This window comes from Cydia amplana, chromosome 2 (genome assembly GCF_948474715.1).
Source record: "Cydia amplana chromosome 2, ilCydAmpl1.1, whole genome shotgun sequence".
Lineage (NCBI taxonomy): Eukaryota > Metazoa > Arthropoda > Insecta > Lepidoptera > Tortricidae > Cydia > Cydia amplana.
Genome location: NC_086070.1, coordinates 7,928,816 through 7,946,772, shown reverse-complemented (window position 1 = coordinate 7,946,772; position 17,957 = coordinate 7,928,816). Strand labels below are relative to the sequence as shown.

General features: G+C 37.3%; 2 protein-coding genes across 2 annotated transcripts; both read left to right on the top strand.

Moving 5' to 3' along the window:
* Positions 1–7,112: 7,112 nt before the first annotated feature.
* Positions 7,113–11,028, top strand: LOC134662119 (programmed cell death protein 2-like). Its single transcript, XM_063518391.1, has 8 exons — positions 7,113–7,333; positions 7,410–7,576; positions 7,676–7,873; positions 8,498–8,610; positions 9,002–9,126; positions 9,330–9,483; positions 9,809–9,950; positions 10,683–11,028. Exons 1-8 carry the CDS (start codon positions 7,226–7,228, stop codon positions 10,987–10,989), a joined length of 1,314 nt encoding a protein of 437 aa, XP_063374461.1. The 5' UTR covers positions 7,113–7,225; the 3' UTR covers positions 10,990–11,028.
* Positions 11,029–15,713: 4,685 nt separating this feature from the next.
* LOC134657230 (uncharacterized protein CG16817-like) lies at positions 15,714–16,489 on the top strand. Its single transcript, XM_063512803.1, has one exon. The coding sequence runs from the start codon at positions 15,873–15,875 to the stop codon at positions 16,383–16,385; it is 513 nt and encodes a 170-aa protein (XP_063368873.1). The 5' UTR covers positions 15,714–15,872; the 3' UTR covers positions 16,386–16,489.
* The last annotated feature ends 1,468 nt before the right edge of the window (positions 16,490–17,957 follow it).

Here is a 17,957-nt window from a genome sequence, read left to right as displayed (position 1 = left end):
CAGAATGTCTTGACAAGAATCATTAATAATTAAGTAACATATTAATTGCATAATAAACATATTTCAACCCGCTCCTCTCATAACGTAACACAGTTGCAAGCTCCCATTTAAGTCTTTTTCTGTTAGGTAGAATTCGATTTATAGGTATACAATCACTGCATTTCAGTTTCTACAAAAGGATCCTCAAGGCTTACGACAGATGGAAGTTGAGTCAAACAGGTTGTTAATCGGTAAGTATTACCATGTATTACATATCTATCTATCTAATACCTTTACACGAGCAATTCTTGTTTATTTATTTATTTATTTATATATATATATTATATATATATTTCGGGGATCTCGGAAACGGCTCTAACGATTTCGATGAAATTTGGTATATAGGGGTTTTCGGGGGCGAAAAATCGATCTAGCTAGGTCTTATCTCTGGGAAAACGCGCATTTCCGAGTTATTATAGTAACGGCACCAGTCATGGGACATTTAAGAGGAAATTTTGAGTATTTGTGATATTTCCCTGATACATGTAAAAGTTCTACCGCTTAGCTTGTTAAAAGATGAATATCCTATCCTTCTTTCATGTTTCAGGCGTGTTGTATTAAAGATACTGCAGTTAGTTTCCACATAATTAATAAATTAAAAGTATGGTTTTTTTCTCCAGTCATGGACACCAAAGCTCCAGTAATGGAACCCCGGTAATGGACGTGGATCCAGTAATGGGCCCCCTATAATGGGCATACCCTATCAGTATAAGATATTGGAATAGGGAATAAGTTTTTGACAAAAAACTAGTTATTAGTCATTTTTGTCACCCGATTGCATTGTCATCCGATTTGCATACGTATCCAAAATTTCAACTCAATCGGAAATCCGAAAGTGGCTCAAATGCCATTTCCAAGATTTGAACCACACTAACTAATACAGGATGGATTTTCTTTTTGGGTCAGTGAGGGCAGCTACCAGATCCCGTGCTGCTACGAGAAAACGGTCTTAGAAGACCTTCCCTCGATTTCAAATTAATGAAGATTGGCTTTTACAGATTTTGGAAAAAACATACAGGGTGCGAGGAAAAGGTAATTTTTGACAAACTTTTTTTTTGATGCCAATCGATCCCATTCCTATTGAGGATCAAAAGCTTGTATGGAACAAAAAAAAATTCCGGCTAGAAAAGCCACAAATCGAGGAAAACATTTCCCATACAATTTGTATGAAAATGAAAACTTATATTTTTCACATGCTATTTTTGTATGCCAATCGATTCCATTCCTATCCAGTATCAATAGTTTTTTTGGGGTCAATGGAAAAAGTTTTTATTAATTTGTGGCTTTTTAGTACATTATCGTAAGTTGACCCCAAAGAAACTATTGATACTAGATAAGAATGGAATCAATTGTCATAGAAAAATAGCATGTGAAAAATAAAAGTTTTGATTTTCATACAAATTGTATGGGAAAAGTTTTCCTCGATTTGTGGCTTTTCTAGCCGGAATTTTTTTTAGCTCCATACAAGCTTTTGATCCTCAATAGGAATGGGATCGATTGGCATCAAAAAAAAGATTGTCAAAAATTACCTTTTTCTCGCACCCTGTATGTTTTTTCCAAAATCTGTAAAAGCCAATCTTCATTAATTTGAAATCGAGGGAAGGTTTTCTAAGACCGTTTTCTCGTCGCAGCACGGGATCTGGTAGCTACCCTCACTGACCCAAAAAGAAAATCCACCCTGTATACAAACTAACAGGGCAAGTTAAATAAAATTTTGTAAAAACGATATTAATTTATCCGAAGTCCGAGAAGACCTCCTGACATAGTTCGTACGAGTAACTACATTATACTTCTGTATTGTTTAAACATGAAATTACGCCATGGCAAGCATCATTATGTAAATTATCCCATCATAGGAGGTATGCAGTTTTACAGCTCCTATAATGGGATTGGGCAAAATACTACTATTTTTTATACATCTCTAGAGTCACAACATAATGTGTTGTATACCTTATCTCATGGTAAATGCAATTAACAAAACACATTCTAGTTTACACCAAGTAATAATTAATTACAATTTAATATATGAACTCACCTCTCTTAGCGAAGTTGTTAAGAATTCTTACTGGTTATTTTTTCCAGTGACACGACAACTTTTGGGTTGGCGCCAATTTCTTAAAAATTAACCGAAATTAATAAAAAGTCAAACTTAAACAGCTCTATGACTCTTATTTATGGTAAAATATTGCCAGTGTTTATAAACTACTTTTACATACTTATTTTAGAGGATTTGTGGTTTTATGTCCCATTACCGGTTCCACGTCCATTATAGGGTCCATTACGTTATATGTTTTCCGAGCGAAGCTCGGTCACCCAGATATTTGCCTATAATCCAGTGAAATTGTAGAATTTTGTAACGTGGCTCTTCTGCATCAAATCCGGTTGTTTTGATTTTTTGCATACTTTTTTATGATGTTGGCCCAATTAATAATCCAGGTTTGTGACCTCGAGCGCCGAACGCAACTTTGTCAAAAAACAAAAATCGCGAAAATTTCGGTTTTCTTTTAGATTTGGGCGATTATAACCCTAAAGGACTAGTTTTTGCTAGTACCTTCCTTAAACGTTTTTAAAGAAGACTAAATTTTCTACAATCCGAGATTAGAACTGTCTCTGTAGATTGAACAGTTTCCGAGATAAAGGCTTTCAACATTTAGATTTTTTTTGAAATGGAGCTCGTAAGCTAAGTGAGTGCAGTGAGTATGCACTTTTTACTCAGGTGATGCCGCTTACACTCGCGTTCGGCTTGTCATCTATCTATATATATAAATGCAAGTGTCCTGACTGACTGACTGACTGACTGACTGACTGACTGATTCATCAACGCAGAGCCGAAACTACAAAAGCTAGAAAGTTGAAATTTGCACACTAGGTTGCATTTGTAAAGTGTACAAGAGATAAGAAGCGATTTTGAAAAATTCAACCCCTAAGGGGGTTAAAAAGGGGATGAAAGGTTGTATGGGGTTCAAGTTTTAGTTTAAGCTAGGAATTTGAAACTTTGTGAAAATGTATTATATTAAAAAACAAGAAAACTAATTTCAGCGTTTTAGAAAATTCATCCCCCAAGGTGGTGAAAAAGGGGTTGAAAGTTTGTATGGAGATCAAATATTTCTGTGAGCGTGGGACTTGAAACTTTGTATATGGGTATATTATTATAAGACAGGAAAAGTAATTTCAGCGTTTTTGAAAATTCATCCCCTAACAGGGTTAAAAAGGGGTTGAAAGTTTGAATCCATTACAAATGCTTTGAAACTTTTTAGAAAGGCATAATAGCCGATTACAAAAAAAAGTAATTGCGACGTTTTAGGAAATTCAACCCCTAAGGAGGTAAAAAAGGGGATAAAACTTTGTCTTGGGGTGCAAATTTTATTTTAAGCTAGGAACTTGAAACTTTGCAAAAAGGTATTAAATTAAAAAATAAGAAAACTAATTTCAGCGTTTTTAAAAATTCATCCCCCGAGGTGGTGAAAAAGGGGTTGAAAGTTTGTACGGAGATCAAATATTATTGAGAGTGCGGGGCTTGAGTCTTTGTATAAAGCCATATTATTAAAACTTAAGAATAGTAATTTCAGCGTTTTTAAAAATTCATCCCTTAAAAGGGTTAAAAAGGGGATGAAAGGTTGTATGGGGTTCAAGATTTATTTTAAGCTAGGGATTTGAAACTTTGTGAAAATGTATTATATTAAAAAATAAGAAAACTTATTTCAGCGTTTTCAAAAATTCATCCCCCAAGGTGGTGAAAAAGGGGTTGAAAATTTGTATGGAGATCAAATATTTTTGTGAGTGTGTGACTTTAAACTTTGTATATGGGTATATTATTATAAGACAGGAAAAGTAATTTCAGCGTTTTTAAAAATTCATCCCCTAACAGGGTTAAAAAGAGGTTGAAAGTTTGAATCCATTACAAATGCTTTGAAACTTTTTAGAAAGGCATAATAGCCGATTGCAAAAAAAAGGAATTGGGACGTTTTAGGAAATTCAACCCCTAAGGGGGTAAAAAAGGGGATGAAACTATGTCTTGGGGTGCAAATTTTATTTTAAGCTATAGGACCTTGAAACTTCGCAAATAGGTATTAAATTAACAAAACAAATTTCAGTGTTTTTAAAAATTCATCCCCCGAGGTGGTGAAAAAGGGGTTTAAAGTTTGTACGGAGATCAAATATTTTTTAGAGTGCGGGATTTGAATCTTTGTATAAAGCCATATTATTAATTCTCAATAAAAGTAATTTCATCGTTCTCAAAAATTCATCCCTTAAAAGGGTTAAAAAGGGGTTGAAAGATTGTATAGGGTTTAAATTTTATTTTAAGCTACGAATTTGTAACTTCGTAAAAAGTTATTTCATTAAAAGAGAAGAAAACTAATGTTAGCGTTTTTCAAAATTCAACATTTAAGGTGGTGAAAAAGGGGTTGAAAATTTGTATGGAGGTCAATATTTTTTGTAAGTACGGGACTTGAATCTTTGTATAATGACATATTATTAGAATACAAGAAAAGTAATTTCAGCGTTTTTAAAAATTCATACCCTATAAGGGTCCAAAAGGGGTTGAAAGTTTGTATAGGGTTCAAATTTTATTTAAAGCTAGGAACTTGAAACTTCGTAAAAAGGTATTTTATTAAAAAACAAAAAACCTATTCAGCGTTTTTAAAAATTCATCCCCCGAGGAGGTGAAAAAGGGGTTGAAAGTTTGTATGGAGATCAAATATTTTTGAGAGTGCGAGACTTAAATCTTTGTATAAAGCCATAGTATTAGAACACAAGAAAACTTATTTCAGCGTTTTTAAAAATTCATCCCATAACAGGGTTAAAAAGGGGTTGAAAGATTGTATAGGTTATAATTTTATTTAAAGCTATGAACTTGAAGCTTCGTAAAAAGGTATTTTATTAAGAGAAAAGAAAACTAATTTCAGAGTCTTTGATAATTCATCCCCCAAGGTGGTGAAGGGGGTCGAAAATTTGTATGGAACCCAAATATTTATTGGAGTGCGGGACTTGAATCGTTGTATAAAGGCGTATTATTACAATACAAGAAAAGTAATTTCAGCGTTTTTAAAAATTCATCCCCTAAAAGTTTAAACAGGGGTTGAGAGTTGGTAGAGGGTTCAAATTTTATTTAAAGCTAGGAACTTCAAACTTCGTAAATAGGTAGTTAGGTAGTAGGTTTTATTAAATAGTGGACTTGAAAATCTTCTGGGGGTTGAGAGAGATTATATCGAGATTATCGAGAACAATTTTATTCAGTTAGGGGCTTGAAACTTCGTAGCCAGGTTGTGAAAGACAAATCTCATGCGTTGTATAATAATTAACAAATGATTAACTGTCCCTACTGCTATCTTTTGCTGCATAATGTTCTAAGCTAATGTAGAATTTATAACCACCAATATACAAATCCACGCGTACGAAGTCGCGGGCAACAGCTAGTTCGGTTATAAATCTTATGCCGTGCCGTTAGTGTTTAAATTATATTAGCTCGACGAGCTTGCGAGCCACGAGACGAGCCGCGAGCCCACCGCTTACAAGACGAGCCGCGAGCCGCGCCACGAGACGCGAGTGTAAGCGGTGGGCTCGCGGCTCGTCTCGTGGCTCGCAAGCTCGTCGAGCTAATATAATTTAAACACTAACGGCACGGCATAAGATTTATAACCGAATGACAAGCCGAACGCGAGTGTAAGCGGTGGGCTCGCGTCTCGTGGCGCGGCTCGCGGCTCGTCTCGTGGCTCGCGCGAGAGTCTAATCTGCGTCTTTGAGTATATAGCCTAAGGAGATGTGATAACGTAAACTCTTCGAACAAATTTTTTTCACCACTTTTAGCGGGGGGCAAGGTAAACACCTACAGCACACCACCAAAAGATAAGTAACTCAACAGACACAGATCTTGCTGTTGCGACAAACGCACACTACAATAAAATTCAACACATCAAAAATTACACGCACACAGACAGAGTTTTCACATAACTATGCAGCATACATACGATCATAATAGTGATGGGTCACATCTGAAGAATGAGTCAAATCAGTTTGATGAATGAACTGAATTGTCTTATACTATTTATTATAAAATTGTAAAAGTGAAAATTCTGTACATTGAAGATATTAGGTAGCCAATAAAATGATTGTTTGTATGTATGGTTGTCTGTATTTATGTGTCTTTGTGTCTTAGCCCGCACGCACAGCTAAACTGTGGAATGAACTGTCGCCCGCGGGTTTTCCGGGTTTATAGAAAACTAGCTTTTGCCCGCGGCTTCGCACGCGCAGGAGAGTTTTTTTTAAATTTTGGACCCCCATTTCACCCCTTTACGGGATGAATTTTGAAAAATCCTTTCTTAGTGGACCCCTAGACCTTATAAGGAACCTACTTGCCAAATTTGGACTTTCTAGTCCCAGCGGTTTGGGCTGGGCGTTGATTTAAGTCAGTCAGTCAGGTCTTTCACGTTTATATATATAGATTTGAATTTCGCGCCTTTTTTTTACTGACATTATTTGCTTGATCAGCTATATTAAACAAACTGCAGTGATTGAATGAATGAATGATTCATTCAATCATTCAAATGTTGAGTCGCTTTTTTGACTTTGTCACATCCCTTAAGACCGATTCGTCCCCGTACCACTGTATTCATGTTTACATTTTTCTGTCGTTTATGTATCGCAACGGTTTTTTCTTTAAATGGAGATTGTACTTCAATATACATTTAATAGTTAGTATAAATACTTATTTATGATAGGAAACGCAATCTTGTTGCGAATTTAAGCTATCAGATCACCTTTTACACGATAATACTGAACAAGTCACCATTTTTTAAGAGAAACGTCTCGCGACACGGAACGATGCAAAATGGCGGTGAAGCGACTTCAAGTAGTTTTATATAACGTGTTTGAACAGTTGACCAATGTACTTTGCCGGAGGGGGTCGCCCGTGTATCACATCTCCTTAGGCTATATACTCAAAGAATCTGCGTATTAAATTTGCGTGCCCTTAAAGCCCTAACACACTACTACACCGTGACCTTGGTGCGGTGCGGTAGTGTGATACGGATTTAAAATTAAATTTTTATGCCGTGGTAACACTGAAGTAAGACGTCAACGTCAAAATCAAAATCAATCAATTCTGTTCTGTCCTACTTTTATGTTCAATGCTTTGTACTTTCCGCGCGATTAATGAAATGAAATAATCTTAATTTATGAACATACAATGGCAAAACAGCAGGGTAAAGTTTATTTAGGGTTCGAAGAAGAGGCAGTGGGTGAAAAAAACCAAACTTTATTAAATTATACAGTAAATAAAATTGGTGGATTTCCCGTAAGTGGCAATATGTTTTTTTAGAATATTTGAATAGGTTAACAAAGCATGATAACGAGGTAATTGTTTCCTACAGGATTGGCCGCCTCTCGAGAACGTACAATTTCCTTCTAAGTGTCAATTATGTGGATTGCACAGAATTTTAATCGTCCAATGCTATGCTCCTCTGGAAAATTCGGTTTATCATCGCACTTTATATCTTTTCGCCTGTATTAATCCTAATTGCTGGATTCAATCAGAAAGGTAAACAATATAATATTATTGGTATTAAAAAACTAATGAAATTAAAGTTTTTGCAATTAACTTTATTATAATTGAATTATATGGCTAAACTATTTTCAGTTGGATTTGTGTTCGAAGCCAATATCAAGACAACTCTATTAAACAGTCAAGTACAATAGTGAACTTGCCGTCAGTTGAGACTAATCTCAGTTGGTGCACCGGTGCTGATGAATGGGATGAAAATGACAATGGTGACACTGCCAATGGGAACTTTATGAATGTGGATAATGCTCCCAGCCCTAATAATGGCATGCACAGGTAAAATTATTAAGACATCAATTGCAAACTTCCGTGAGATACAGACATATTAAATATATTAAAAACGGGTCACTCACGTATTTTAAGTCGAAAACGCTCGACATGTTTCACTCCGTACCGAGGAGTATCATCAGGAGCTTGCATTTACGGTGACGGACCGGCGCAGACTGCGGGCCGCAACTCCGCGCCCGATGACTCGGCAGGCGGGAGGGGGAGAGTGAAAAATGTCGAGCGTTTTTCGACTTAAAATACGTGAGTGACCCGTTTTTAATATATTTAATACATCAATTGCTATTATTACCACAAAGAATAATTAATTAATCTCTTTAGTGTTTAATCACTAGATAACTATTCTTATCAATCAAATAATAAGTACAAGTCAGCTTTAGTTAGCACAAGGATATAACTGGATGTCAATTCAATCAGCATAGTTTTCATTTAAGTTCTTATTATGAATTTTTCAGTCAAAAGGAAATATTTAAATCAGGAAAAGGGCTATAAATCAGCTCCTTTTAATGACTTCTAACAGGCTTGAGTAAATTAAGGTTGTTACCTTGTATAGTTATGGTATAGTGGGTATAAAATAGGCCATTTTATTCTAAAACTCTTTAATGTTGATATCAGAAATTCTGATGAGGATGAAGAAAGCAACTCCTTAGAAGTGGAAACTGTAGAGCAAGCTCTTGGTAATCTCCATGTGTTTGATGCACATAATGCCAACATGTCTCCAGTGCAAGGTAAGTTTTGTTCGCAAACTAACAAATTTGTGCCAACAACAGCTTCTATACCAATTTCAACCTCAAAATGACAGCACCAATTTACTACAGAATCTATTCTACAATTTTTATAACAGATTTTTCTCTTGCAGTTCATATTGTTTTTTTATTTATTTATATTGAAATACATTGACAATTGGGGTGAATTGGCATAAATTAGTATTTATAGTTTGTCAAAGGACTGTCTCATTTCAAACATAGACAGAGAGAATCATACTATCTTTGTCTTACACTAGTACTAGCACCCAAAAGAGAAGGATGAGTATAGTTTTCCTGGTTGTTACTGACTGACAAATTGGTATGACCAACTATAGTTAACAATTGTCATTAGTCTTCATTTTTATTTTATCAGGAGCTGTAGGGGCTATAGGAGTACCAGTGGCCGCAGCAGAGCTAGAGGGTGGCGACGAGCCGGGGCTTGTCACTGTTGACACACCCACCGCTGCTTCCAACGATATAGAAGCGCTCCTGCACCAGGTATGTTGGTTGGAGAAAGAATTGAATGTTGGTTTATAAAATGTGGGTGAGTGACAATACGTTAGTAATTGCCTGTGCTCCTTTGCTCAGAAGTGCACCTTTAGTGACTATGTGAAATGGTCACTAGCTAATATGACATCAGCTGGACTAATGTTTATGAAATTATTTATGATTGTATTATAAAAATTTGAATTGTATTACAGACAGCAGAGCTACCGCAGGACATACGAAGCCGATTGATGTGCGCTCCAATGCAGTTTGTGCCCAAATACATTTACGTTGAAGAGGAATGGCACAAGGTGTCTAGCCAAGATGACAGGGTGACGGAATTGCTCAATAAATACAAGAAAGAAAATGGTAATTCGAGATAATACGTATATTGTTTTTTTTTTGTTCTAAACACACATAGTAGTTTGGTGCATCCATTAAAACGTTTGCTATTTTTTAAATGGGAAGATTCATAATGCACTGCTCAGTGAAAGTCTTTATTCTTCAATTTAGGCACGTTACAATGCTCTTATGAATGTTAGAAACTACCATTACCTCAGGTAATGTTGATCAGTCCGTCAAATGTGATTGGTGTAATTCAAGCTAAAAAGTGGTAAAAATGAAATAGGTAATGTACAATTTAATATTTGATATTGATTCAATAACATGTTGTAACAGAAGTATTTTTACTTAGAACTAGAGGCATGTGTCGTCGGCGGCGGGGGCGGCGGCGGGCCGGACGAGGAACAGTACGAGGAGACGGCGCCGCTGCACGGAGACCGGCTCTTCCACGCCTTCCTGGCCCGCCTCAGGAAGAACCCGGGGCAGATCTTAAGGTAATTTCTATGTAAAAATAATAAGCACCCAGCTGTATGCTGTTCACAATAGGCTACATGACTAATTTTTTTTATGGTATCAATCGATCGGGTTTGCTTTTAGGATCAAATGTCTATACCCATTGCATTAAAGTAACACAAAAGTCAGAAATTGTAGTCAAAGTCCGATAGTCGCACTTCACTCGCGAAACGCCCTATACAAAACGGACAGAGGCCGTGACGTCATCGCCCATCAGCGGGCTCAGCACGGTTCCATTTTTATCCACTATCACTAAGCCCGTCACTTTCGCACTTACATACTTGTTAGAACGTGACAGGCATGGTGATAAATGATAAAACTGCGACCGTGCTACTAGGGCTGGACCGCATCGCCCGTTGCAAAACAAGAAAATTGCGTTTTTGTCGGTGAAATATTGCGTTTATGTATATAGTTGCTATACAATATTTTTTTGGATGAAATGTAAGGAATCGAGTGGTACCCTTACTTTTATCGTTTTTGGAAGTTAAAAAAAAACTTAAATTTTGAAACTTTCAGGTCCTGTAATTTTGTAATTTTTCAATATTTTATTTTAATATCCACATTATTGTGATAAATTGCTCGTTTGCTATCTATTTTACTAGATTTTGTTATAACATGTGTCATCATCCCTATTGAGTTTGATTTTAATACAAAACAGGGAGCGCTCTCGAGAACCTCTCGCACAGATTACCACATACTTTGGCAAATTGCAGGTACTCCCGCGTGGAGGCGCCGCTGCTGGGCGCGCCGCTGCCGCGCGCCGCCGGCGCCGGCGCCGACTCGCCCGGCGCGCCTGCCGCCTGCGCGCGCTGCGGCGGGAGCCTCGTCTGCGAACTCCAACTCGTGCCAGAGTTCGCTGAAACCCTCTCGCTCCCGCCCGTCTCCCACGCGTCGCCGCCTCCCGCTCTCTCGCACCTGCACTTCCTGTCGGTGTTCGTGTTCACGTGCGCGCAGAGCTGCTGGCAGCCGGGCGACGCGCTCGTGCCGGAGACCGTCCTCTTCCAGCCTGAAGTTGTTTAAGCGGAGCCGAGCGGCTGCCAGGGGAAATGTGACAGGCAATGATTTATAACTCAAGATAGGTTATAGGTGTTCCAAAATTGAAGCGCTTACCTTGTGACAAATTGGACAAGTTGCCTTTAGTCGCGGCTGGACAAGCGAGAAATGTGCACGTGCTAACGAGCTCCCGCACACCGAAAGAGAAAGAGACGACCTTATGTTTAACAACGAGTGTGACAAAGATGGATGGAATGAGAAAATTAATCAAAAATAACAGATTTCTTCGTACGCACGGAAATAAATATGGAAGTATTTTTTGTGCTCCTCAAGTATGAGTATAACCTATCTAGGTTGTATAATATCATTGGTGACAGGAGCATAATATCACTGAAGGCTTACATTTAATTATGTAGGTTTGACAGATTTTCAACAAGTTAAATTACTTACTACTGTCACGTTTTCTTGGCCACGCGTATATTCGCTTAAACAAAAGTGAGGATGCCAAACATGCCTTTAAGGAAATAAAGAAAAAAGATGAGTGTTGCATCAGAAGTCAAAATTAAATCAAACCCACTGATGTTAAAAAAAAATACCACGCTTGTCCGGCGTGTCCATTATTAAATAACTAATTATAGAATTAAAGCAGTGATTTAACAATACTAGTCTTCAATTACAATTTGTAGGAAGCATTTTATGTCTCATAGGGATTTAAAATAATAAAGTTGTCATTTCTATAATGTTCTAAGTGATAGGGATACCATAAAAATAGTCCAAGAAATAGTCAATAACATTTTTTCGTCCATACAACAGTAGCATAAGCATTTTCTTAAAGTGCATTTAGTGTCAAGTCATCAAGTGTTACTTCATTGCTTTACTCCAGTAGAATTAAAAGTGGTCTTTTAATCTCAAGATAATTAGCTTTTTAATTTCTCTAAAATGTTTATTTCTAAAGTGTGATAAAAATCTTATTTATATTATGTGTGAAGTGAATGTATACATTCATCTGTGATATATTTCTCAATAATCGTACTGTATAATTTGTAAGTATGTCTTTTTTGGCCATATTTTGAAGCTTGTTAATTGTGTAATTGTGAAGGTAGAAAATCAATCCAAACATTGTTATTTAGAGGTGTTCTTATTAACCTATAGGTTAAATGTATAGTTATACATCTTCATAGCAAACGCTAGGGTAGATCTATGTTAAGCTATTATTATCTTATATTGTATTTATGTTCTATATTTTACGCTATTGTATATGTATTGTAATAGATATGATATGATTGTACACAAATATTTGTCTTTGTTAATAGTGCTGAACTTCGAACTCCACACTGTCTTATTTAACTAGATTGTACAGTATAATGTGCAATAAAAATACTTGTATGTTTAATAAATAATCTTTATGGAGTCTTATAAAATCTATTTATTGATAAAAAAATAGTTTTAGAAACCTTCATTTTATTTATGACTGATAATTTTGAAACCTTCGCCTGCATTTCGTCTGTGGTACCTATTTTCTGACCGCTAAAGCTTTGATTTCCTCCGAAAGCGGTGCCGTCATATAGCGGCCGTCTCCATACAAATACTACGACATCCATATTTAGCCGTATTATTTAGTATGGAGACGGCCGCTATTATGACGGCACCGCTATCCTAGGAAAACCGATCTTAAGACCTTCAAGAAAAAGCGTAACCGCAATCTTAAATGCCGAAAACGCACTTAACGGTAATCGTAATCTTTTACCATCAAGCAATTCGTCTGCTTGTTTGCCTCTTTAAAAATAAAAATATGTATTTTAGGCACATCAGCATCCCACACGAGCTGATTTTCAAACTAAATTTGCTTGTGCGTAATGTGCCATATTTCATGTTTTTTCTTCGTGGTTAGTTTCCACGCATGTAATTTTAATAAGGTCCGTGTATCTTATGTTTAATATCATATTGGTTTGTAGATAAAAGCTATTCCTCCTTGTTGAAGTAATAAAGTACATAATTGTATAAAATTCATGAAATGAATCGAATCCATCTGAAAAATATCTGTTAACTCCAGTTTCAGATATTCACTTGCAAAAAAGTTAAGATCAGCTCGGCTCGGACCCGACCCGAACTAAATACCGTTTATTATTTCGCGGGAGTATGTGGAAATCTTGATAGACCATGAAACAATACTTGGTCAACCAGATCTTGACAGTAGAAAAAGGCGGCAAATTTGAAAAATGTAGGCGCGAAGGGATATCGTCCCATAGAAAATTTGAATTTCGCGCCTTTTTTTACTGACAAGATTTGGTTGACCAGCTATAGTATATAACTGGATCTGGCATGCGGGGTGGGGGAAATGACCGAACGGGATAGTCTTATGTATCTTTCAGTAGGAGTAGCAGCGAAAGCGCTATTATTGTTTGTTCTTGTCACAGTTTCACATTTTTTTATTCCCCACCGTAAATTTAACACTCGGTTTAAAAGCGGTTTAGACTCTCGCGCGAGCCACGAGACGAGCCGCGAGCCGAGCCACGAGACGAGAGTGTAAGCGGTGGGCTCGCGGCTCGTCTCGTGGCTCGCAATTAAGCTCGTCGAGCTAATATAATTTAAACACTAACGGCACGGCATAAGGTTTATAACCGAATGACAAGCCGAACGCGAGTGTAAGCGGTGGGCTCGCGTCTCGTGGCGCGGCTCGCGGCTCGTCTCGTGGCTCGCGCGAGAGTCTAACACTCGATTTAGACTCTCGCGCGAGCCACGAGACGAGCCGCGAGCCCACCGCTTACACTCTCGTCTCGTGGCTCGCGCGAGAGTCTAAATTGACTGTAATATGTATAAAGTCCGTCAACCAAATCTTGTCAGTAGTAAAAGGCGGCAAATTTGAAAAATCGCGGGTTAGCAACACTGTGTTCAAATAATTCCAAAACGCGTGTCATCTGTGTTTTATCTGTGGAATGTGGATCGTGAATGACAGCCGTCACCTTATTTGTTTTCATTTGGTTTTCATTCTGAATCGTTTCTGTTTCAAGAGATATTTCTGCTGTCACCATAAAGCCCTTGCTACACGGTCGCCGACAAGCCCCTCAGACCGCGTGGCCTTGGTCTGGACGGACCGTGTAGACAGTTGTTTCCAACAAAATTTGACCAAAACTGACCAAGGTCAGACCAAGGTCAGACGGTTAGAAGGCTTGTCGGCGACCGTGTAGCAAGGGCTTTAAATACCAATACATTAAATAAGAATAAGCAAAGCTAAGGGGCCTACAATGTACAATCATGCTCGTTGATGGTAAACATTACTGAAACAAACAAACAAGTACTGGAAGAACTCTTTCGAACTTTTAAGATTGTGTTCAGTTTTTTTGTTTTAGGGTTAAAAGGCATAAATAAAATTAAAACGTACGCCTAAATCTATCCAACAAGACCATAAATTGTGTCCTGGAAACCGTCCATAGGCCCACATGTCTAATATTTTCAGCAATCGGTTGTGACTATTTACAAAGGTAAACCTTTTAAACAGTATTAAGAGCCTTGATTATATCGCCGTTCTTTCGCAATATCTACCTAATCCATACATGTTTGTTGCAGGATTAAATCTTGCCCAATATAAGGCGTTCGTAGTAGGTAAATAGTATCTCTTCAGACAATACTTACCTATGGCGGTTTATGTACGTGTACAACGCAACCAAGTCGAAAAGTGACCCTTATCTTATTTACCTTTAAATTAAATAAACACCCAAATATCAGTTGTTTTATTTTTAATATGTATATTGTACAATATATACCAATCAAAAAAAATACACAGGTATGTCATATTCATCCAGAACAGTACACTAATTTACATTATCAAGTGGCATATTATATTGTAAATAACAAATATATGCACTATCTAATTATCTGCATTTTGATATGATTTTATTTTAGTAAACTTAGAAGACATAGATAGGGAACAAATAGAATATAAGCACTACGATAGAGAGTTGTTTTTGATATCTTCAAATTTGTTCATCATTTTGATTAACATTGTTTTAACATCGCTTTTAAATTGTCCGTCCATGTTTTAATTTTTTTCAATAAACCGCGAGTGACAATTTGAATTGACGTACGCAGGGCGCGCTCAGCGGAAAAAAAAATCTTTTGGTTCGATGTACATTGCTGCTTTTCTTAGCGCAATACTGCTCTTTGAGTGTTGCCCTACTTCAGTTTGCTTTACATTGCTACTGACAAGATTTGGTTGACGGACTATAGCTGCTTGACCATCTAGGCAACAAATAAATTGTTTTGTCCCTCACGGAGGCACGCGTTTAACACTCCTATAGGATCCTACCTTCTATGTGATAAACGTTCGATTACCATACTACGCAACATCTACGCAAAGAGTGTAACGACTCGGGTCTACATATCTGAAATATTGAGGCCCATAAATGAATCATGTTTGTTGATAAAATGAGGAATTGAGTTTGTTCAGGACTATGACATGACATATTCTATGTTTGGTAACTACTAACTACGAAAAAACTAGTGCTTTACGTACGAACGTTGTAATGAAAAATGATATCAGAACGCTCCTTCAAGATTTTTCGAGAAGAAATCCAGAATATTGCTCGCATTGAATATTTGGTAGGTATTAAAAATAAAAATCATAATTTTTATTGAAAATTATATGATAATTATTTAAAAAAAATTAATGAACATATTTTTTGGATATTATGCCCCCTTTCAGTTTATTTGAAATTTAGAGTTTGAAATGTAATACTTGGTAATGGTAACACTATCAATTCTTTTTTCTTTTATGAATCGGCGAGGCGGTGATCCGGTGAACGTGCTAAATCGAGTCGTGAAATCGGAAATATTGTGTCCATAGAAACTAAAGTATTGATTATACTTTACAAATTGACTCGCTTAAAAAGTGTAACTTGTGAATATTCATCATGAGCGAAACTGCAACCCCACCTCCCGTTTTATGGGCCCAGCGGAAAGAAGATATATTCCTCACGTTTAGCGTCGAATCAAAGGACCCCACAATTAAGATAGAAAAAGATTCGGTATATTTCAAAGGCTTAAATGCACAAGACAATAAAACACACGAGGTAACTATACCTTTATACGATGCCGTGGTTCCTGATACTAGCGCTTTCATAAATAAAGGCAGATGCATAGAAATGGTATTGCGCAAAGAAAAGAAGGATGCGCCTTACTGGCCGTCGTTAACGAAGGACAAGAAGAAGCCGCACTATCTGAAGATCGACTTTAACAAGTGGAGAGATGAAGATGACGAGGAGGAGGAAGGTGGAGGTGCTATGAACTACGATATAGAAGAAATGCTGCGGTCAATGGGCGGCGGTGGTGGCGGGCTCGGTGGAGCCGGTGACAAGGCCGAAAAACCGTCGTTCGACGACCTGGAGAGCGATTCTGATGACGAAAACCTACCCGATCTGGAATAACAGAACAGATATTTAACATCAGTGTTTAACATTTACAGTACATTATGTATATTAAGGTTTTTACGGTTATAATAAAATTTTGCCAAAAATGTTGTTAATTTGCATTTAAAGGAATTGTTAATTTGGGCTATCTTTTTCTACTTATAATTCTGAATACTAATATTATTATAACCTCTAGCTAGGGCTGCCATCCGTCCTGGTTTCCCCGGATTTGTCCTAGTTTGGAGGCTATCTGGGGAGGTTTTCAAAAAGTAAACACCTTATTGAATTTAATTGTCTTTTTAATAATATTATTTTCAGACACGTCCAGAGCAAAAATGCGATTTACGCCATATCCGGGTTTTTTTTTAAGTCTTTGTCCAGGTTCGGCGACTTTAGAGATGGCAGCCCTACCTCTAGCTGCCCGAAGACTGATTAAAAGTCCTTCCATTTCATTGTATTTAGATTTTCTTTCAGATTCTTCTTCTTCTTCTTCTTGTTAGGGGCTATATAAGGCTCCAAAGCCTATGTATCACTGCGACCATCGCTGATCTATTGTGATCGCCACCTACTACAACTCTCGATCCAAACATGCAACTTCAAATAGCTGCAGGATCTTTTTGAACTCGAGAGACTTTACCTCCTCCGGGCGCAATATGTGCCCGCCCAGGATTAAGTCACGAGTACGCATTAGGCAAGGGCACTCTGTGAGGATGTGCAAGGGCGTCTCCTCTGCCTCCATACAGAGTCTTTCAGATTAGTCAGTATTGCATTTCGTCATAGAGAAATATAGTAAGACAAGAGTGCTCACTCCATACATCAGTTCAGACTATTAATTTCAGTGTTTACATCTAGCATCGAGTAGCGGAACTATCAGTACTGCTACTTGACAATAGATGTAGCACCGACCGGAAAGTCTTATCTCAACAGCATAAGACTTTCCGGTCGGTGCTACATCTATTGTCAAGTAGCAGTACTGATAGTTCCGCTACTCGATGCTAGATGCTAATAGTCTTTTTGGTACTAAAACTGATGTATGGAGTGAGCACTCTATGTATTTTTTTCTCTATGATTTCGTCACTACTTAGAAAAAAAACTATATCAAAAAAAAAATCTAGTAAGTATGGGATGCATACAGAGTTACTGTGTTTCAACTCTGAATACCCATGTGAAATATGAGATTTCTTCAAAGTAGTGACAATTTTTCTTGGCAGGTTTTGGTTTACAGGCGGCTAGAGTATTTTCTGAAAGTATCTAAACTATCTTCAACCTCAAACAGCAATGGGTTTAAGACATTCACTGACAGTACAGCAACAGACAGGCTATTTTTGCTGTGGCAATTATCTAACTTTCAATTAACCAAACATGTACAGGGTTAAATGGACCCTTTACTGCAGTAAAATTGTTAACTGTAGTACTGACAGCAAAAGTGTTTTACCATTCTCCCTCAGCATCACATTCACTTTGGCACTTGGTTGATTTGATCCGGTGTAAATATGCTTGACTACAACCATCTACAACTGGCCAGGTCTTCAATAGGATTTTTTGTACACTTTGCTTTCAAAAATTTTGTTTCTTAATCCTGTTCATTAG

Bases quoted from the DNA above. Each gene is read 5' to 3' on its own strand.
- LOC134657230 (XM_063512803.1), top strand. From the start codon at position 15,873: ATGAGCGAAACTGCAACCCCACCTCCCGTTTTATGGGCCCAGCGGAAA.
- LOC134662119 (XM_063518391.1), top strand. From the start codon at position 7,226: ATGGCAAAACAGCAGGGTAAAGTTTATTTAGGGTTCGAAGAAGAGGCA. The intron at 7,874-8,497 runs GTAAAATTATTA...TGTTGATATCAG, and splicing joins CCTAATAATGGCATGCACAG to AAATTCTGATGAGGATGAAG. The intron at 9,484-9,808 runs GTAATTCGAGAT...ATTTTTACTTAG, and splicing joins TAAATACAAGAAAGAAAATG to AACTAGAGGCATGTGTCGTC.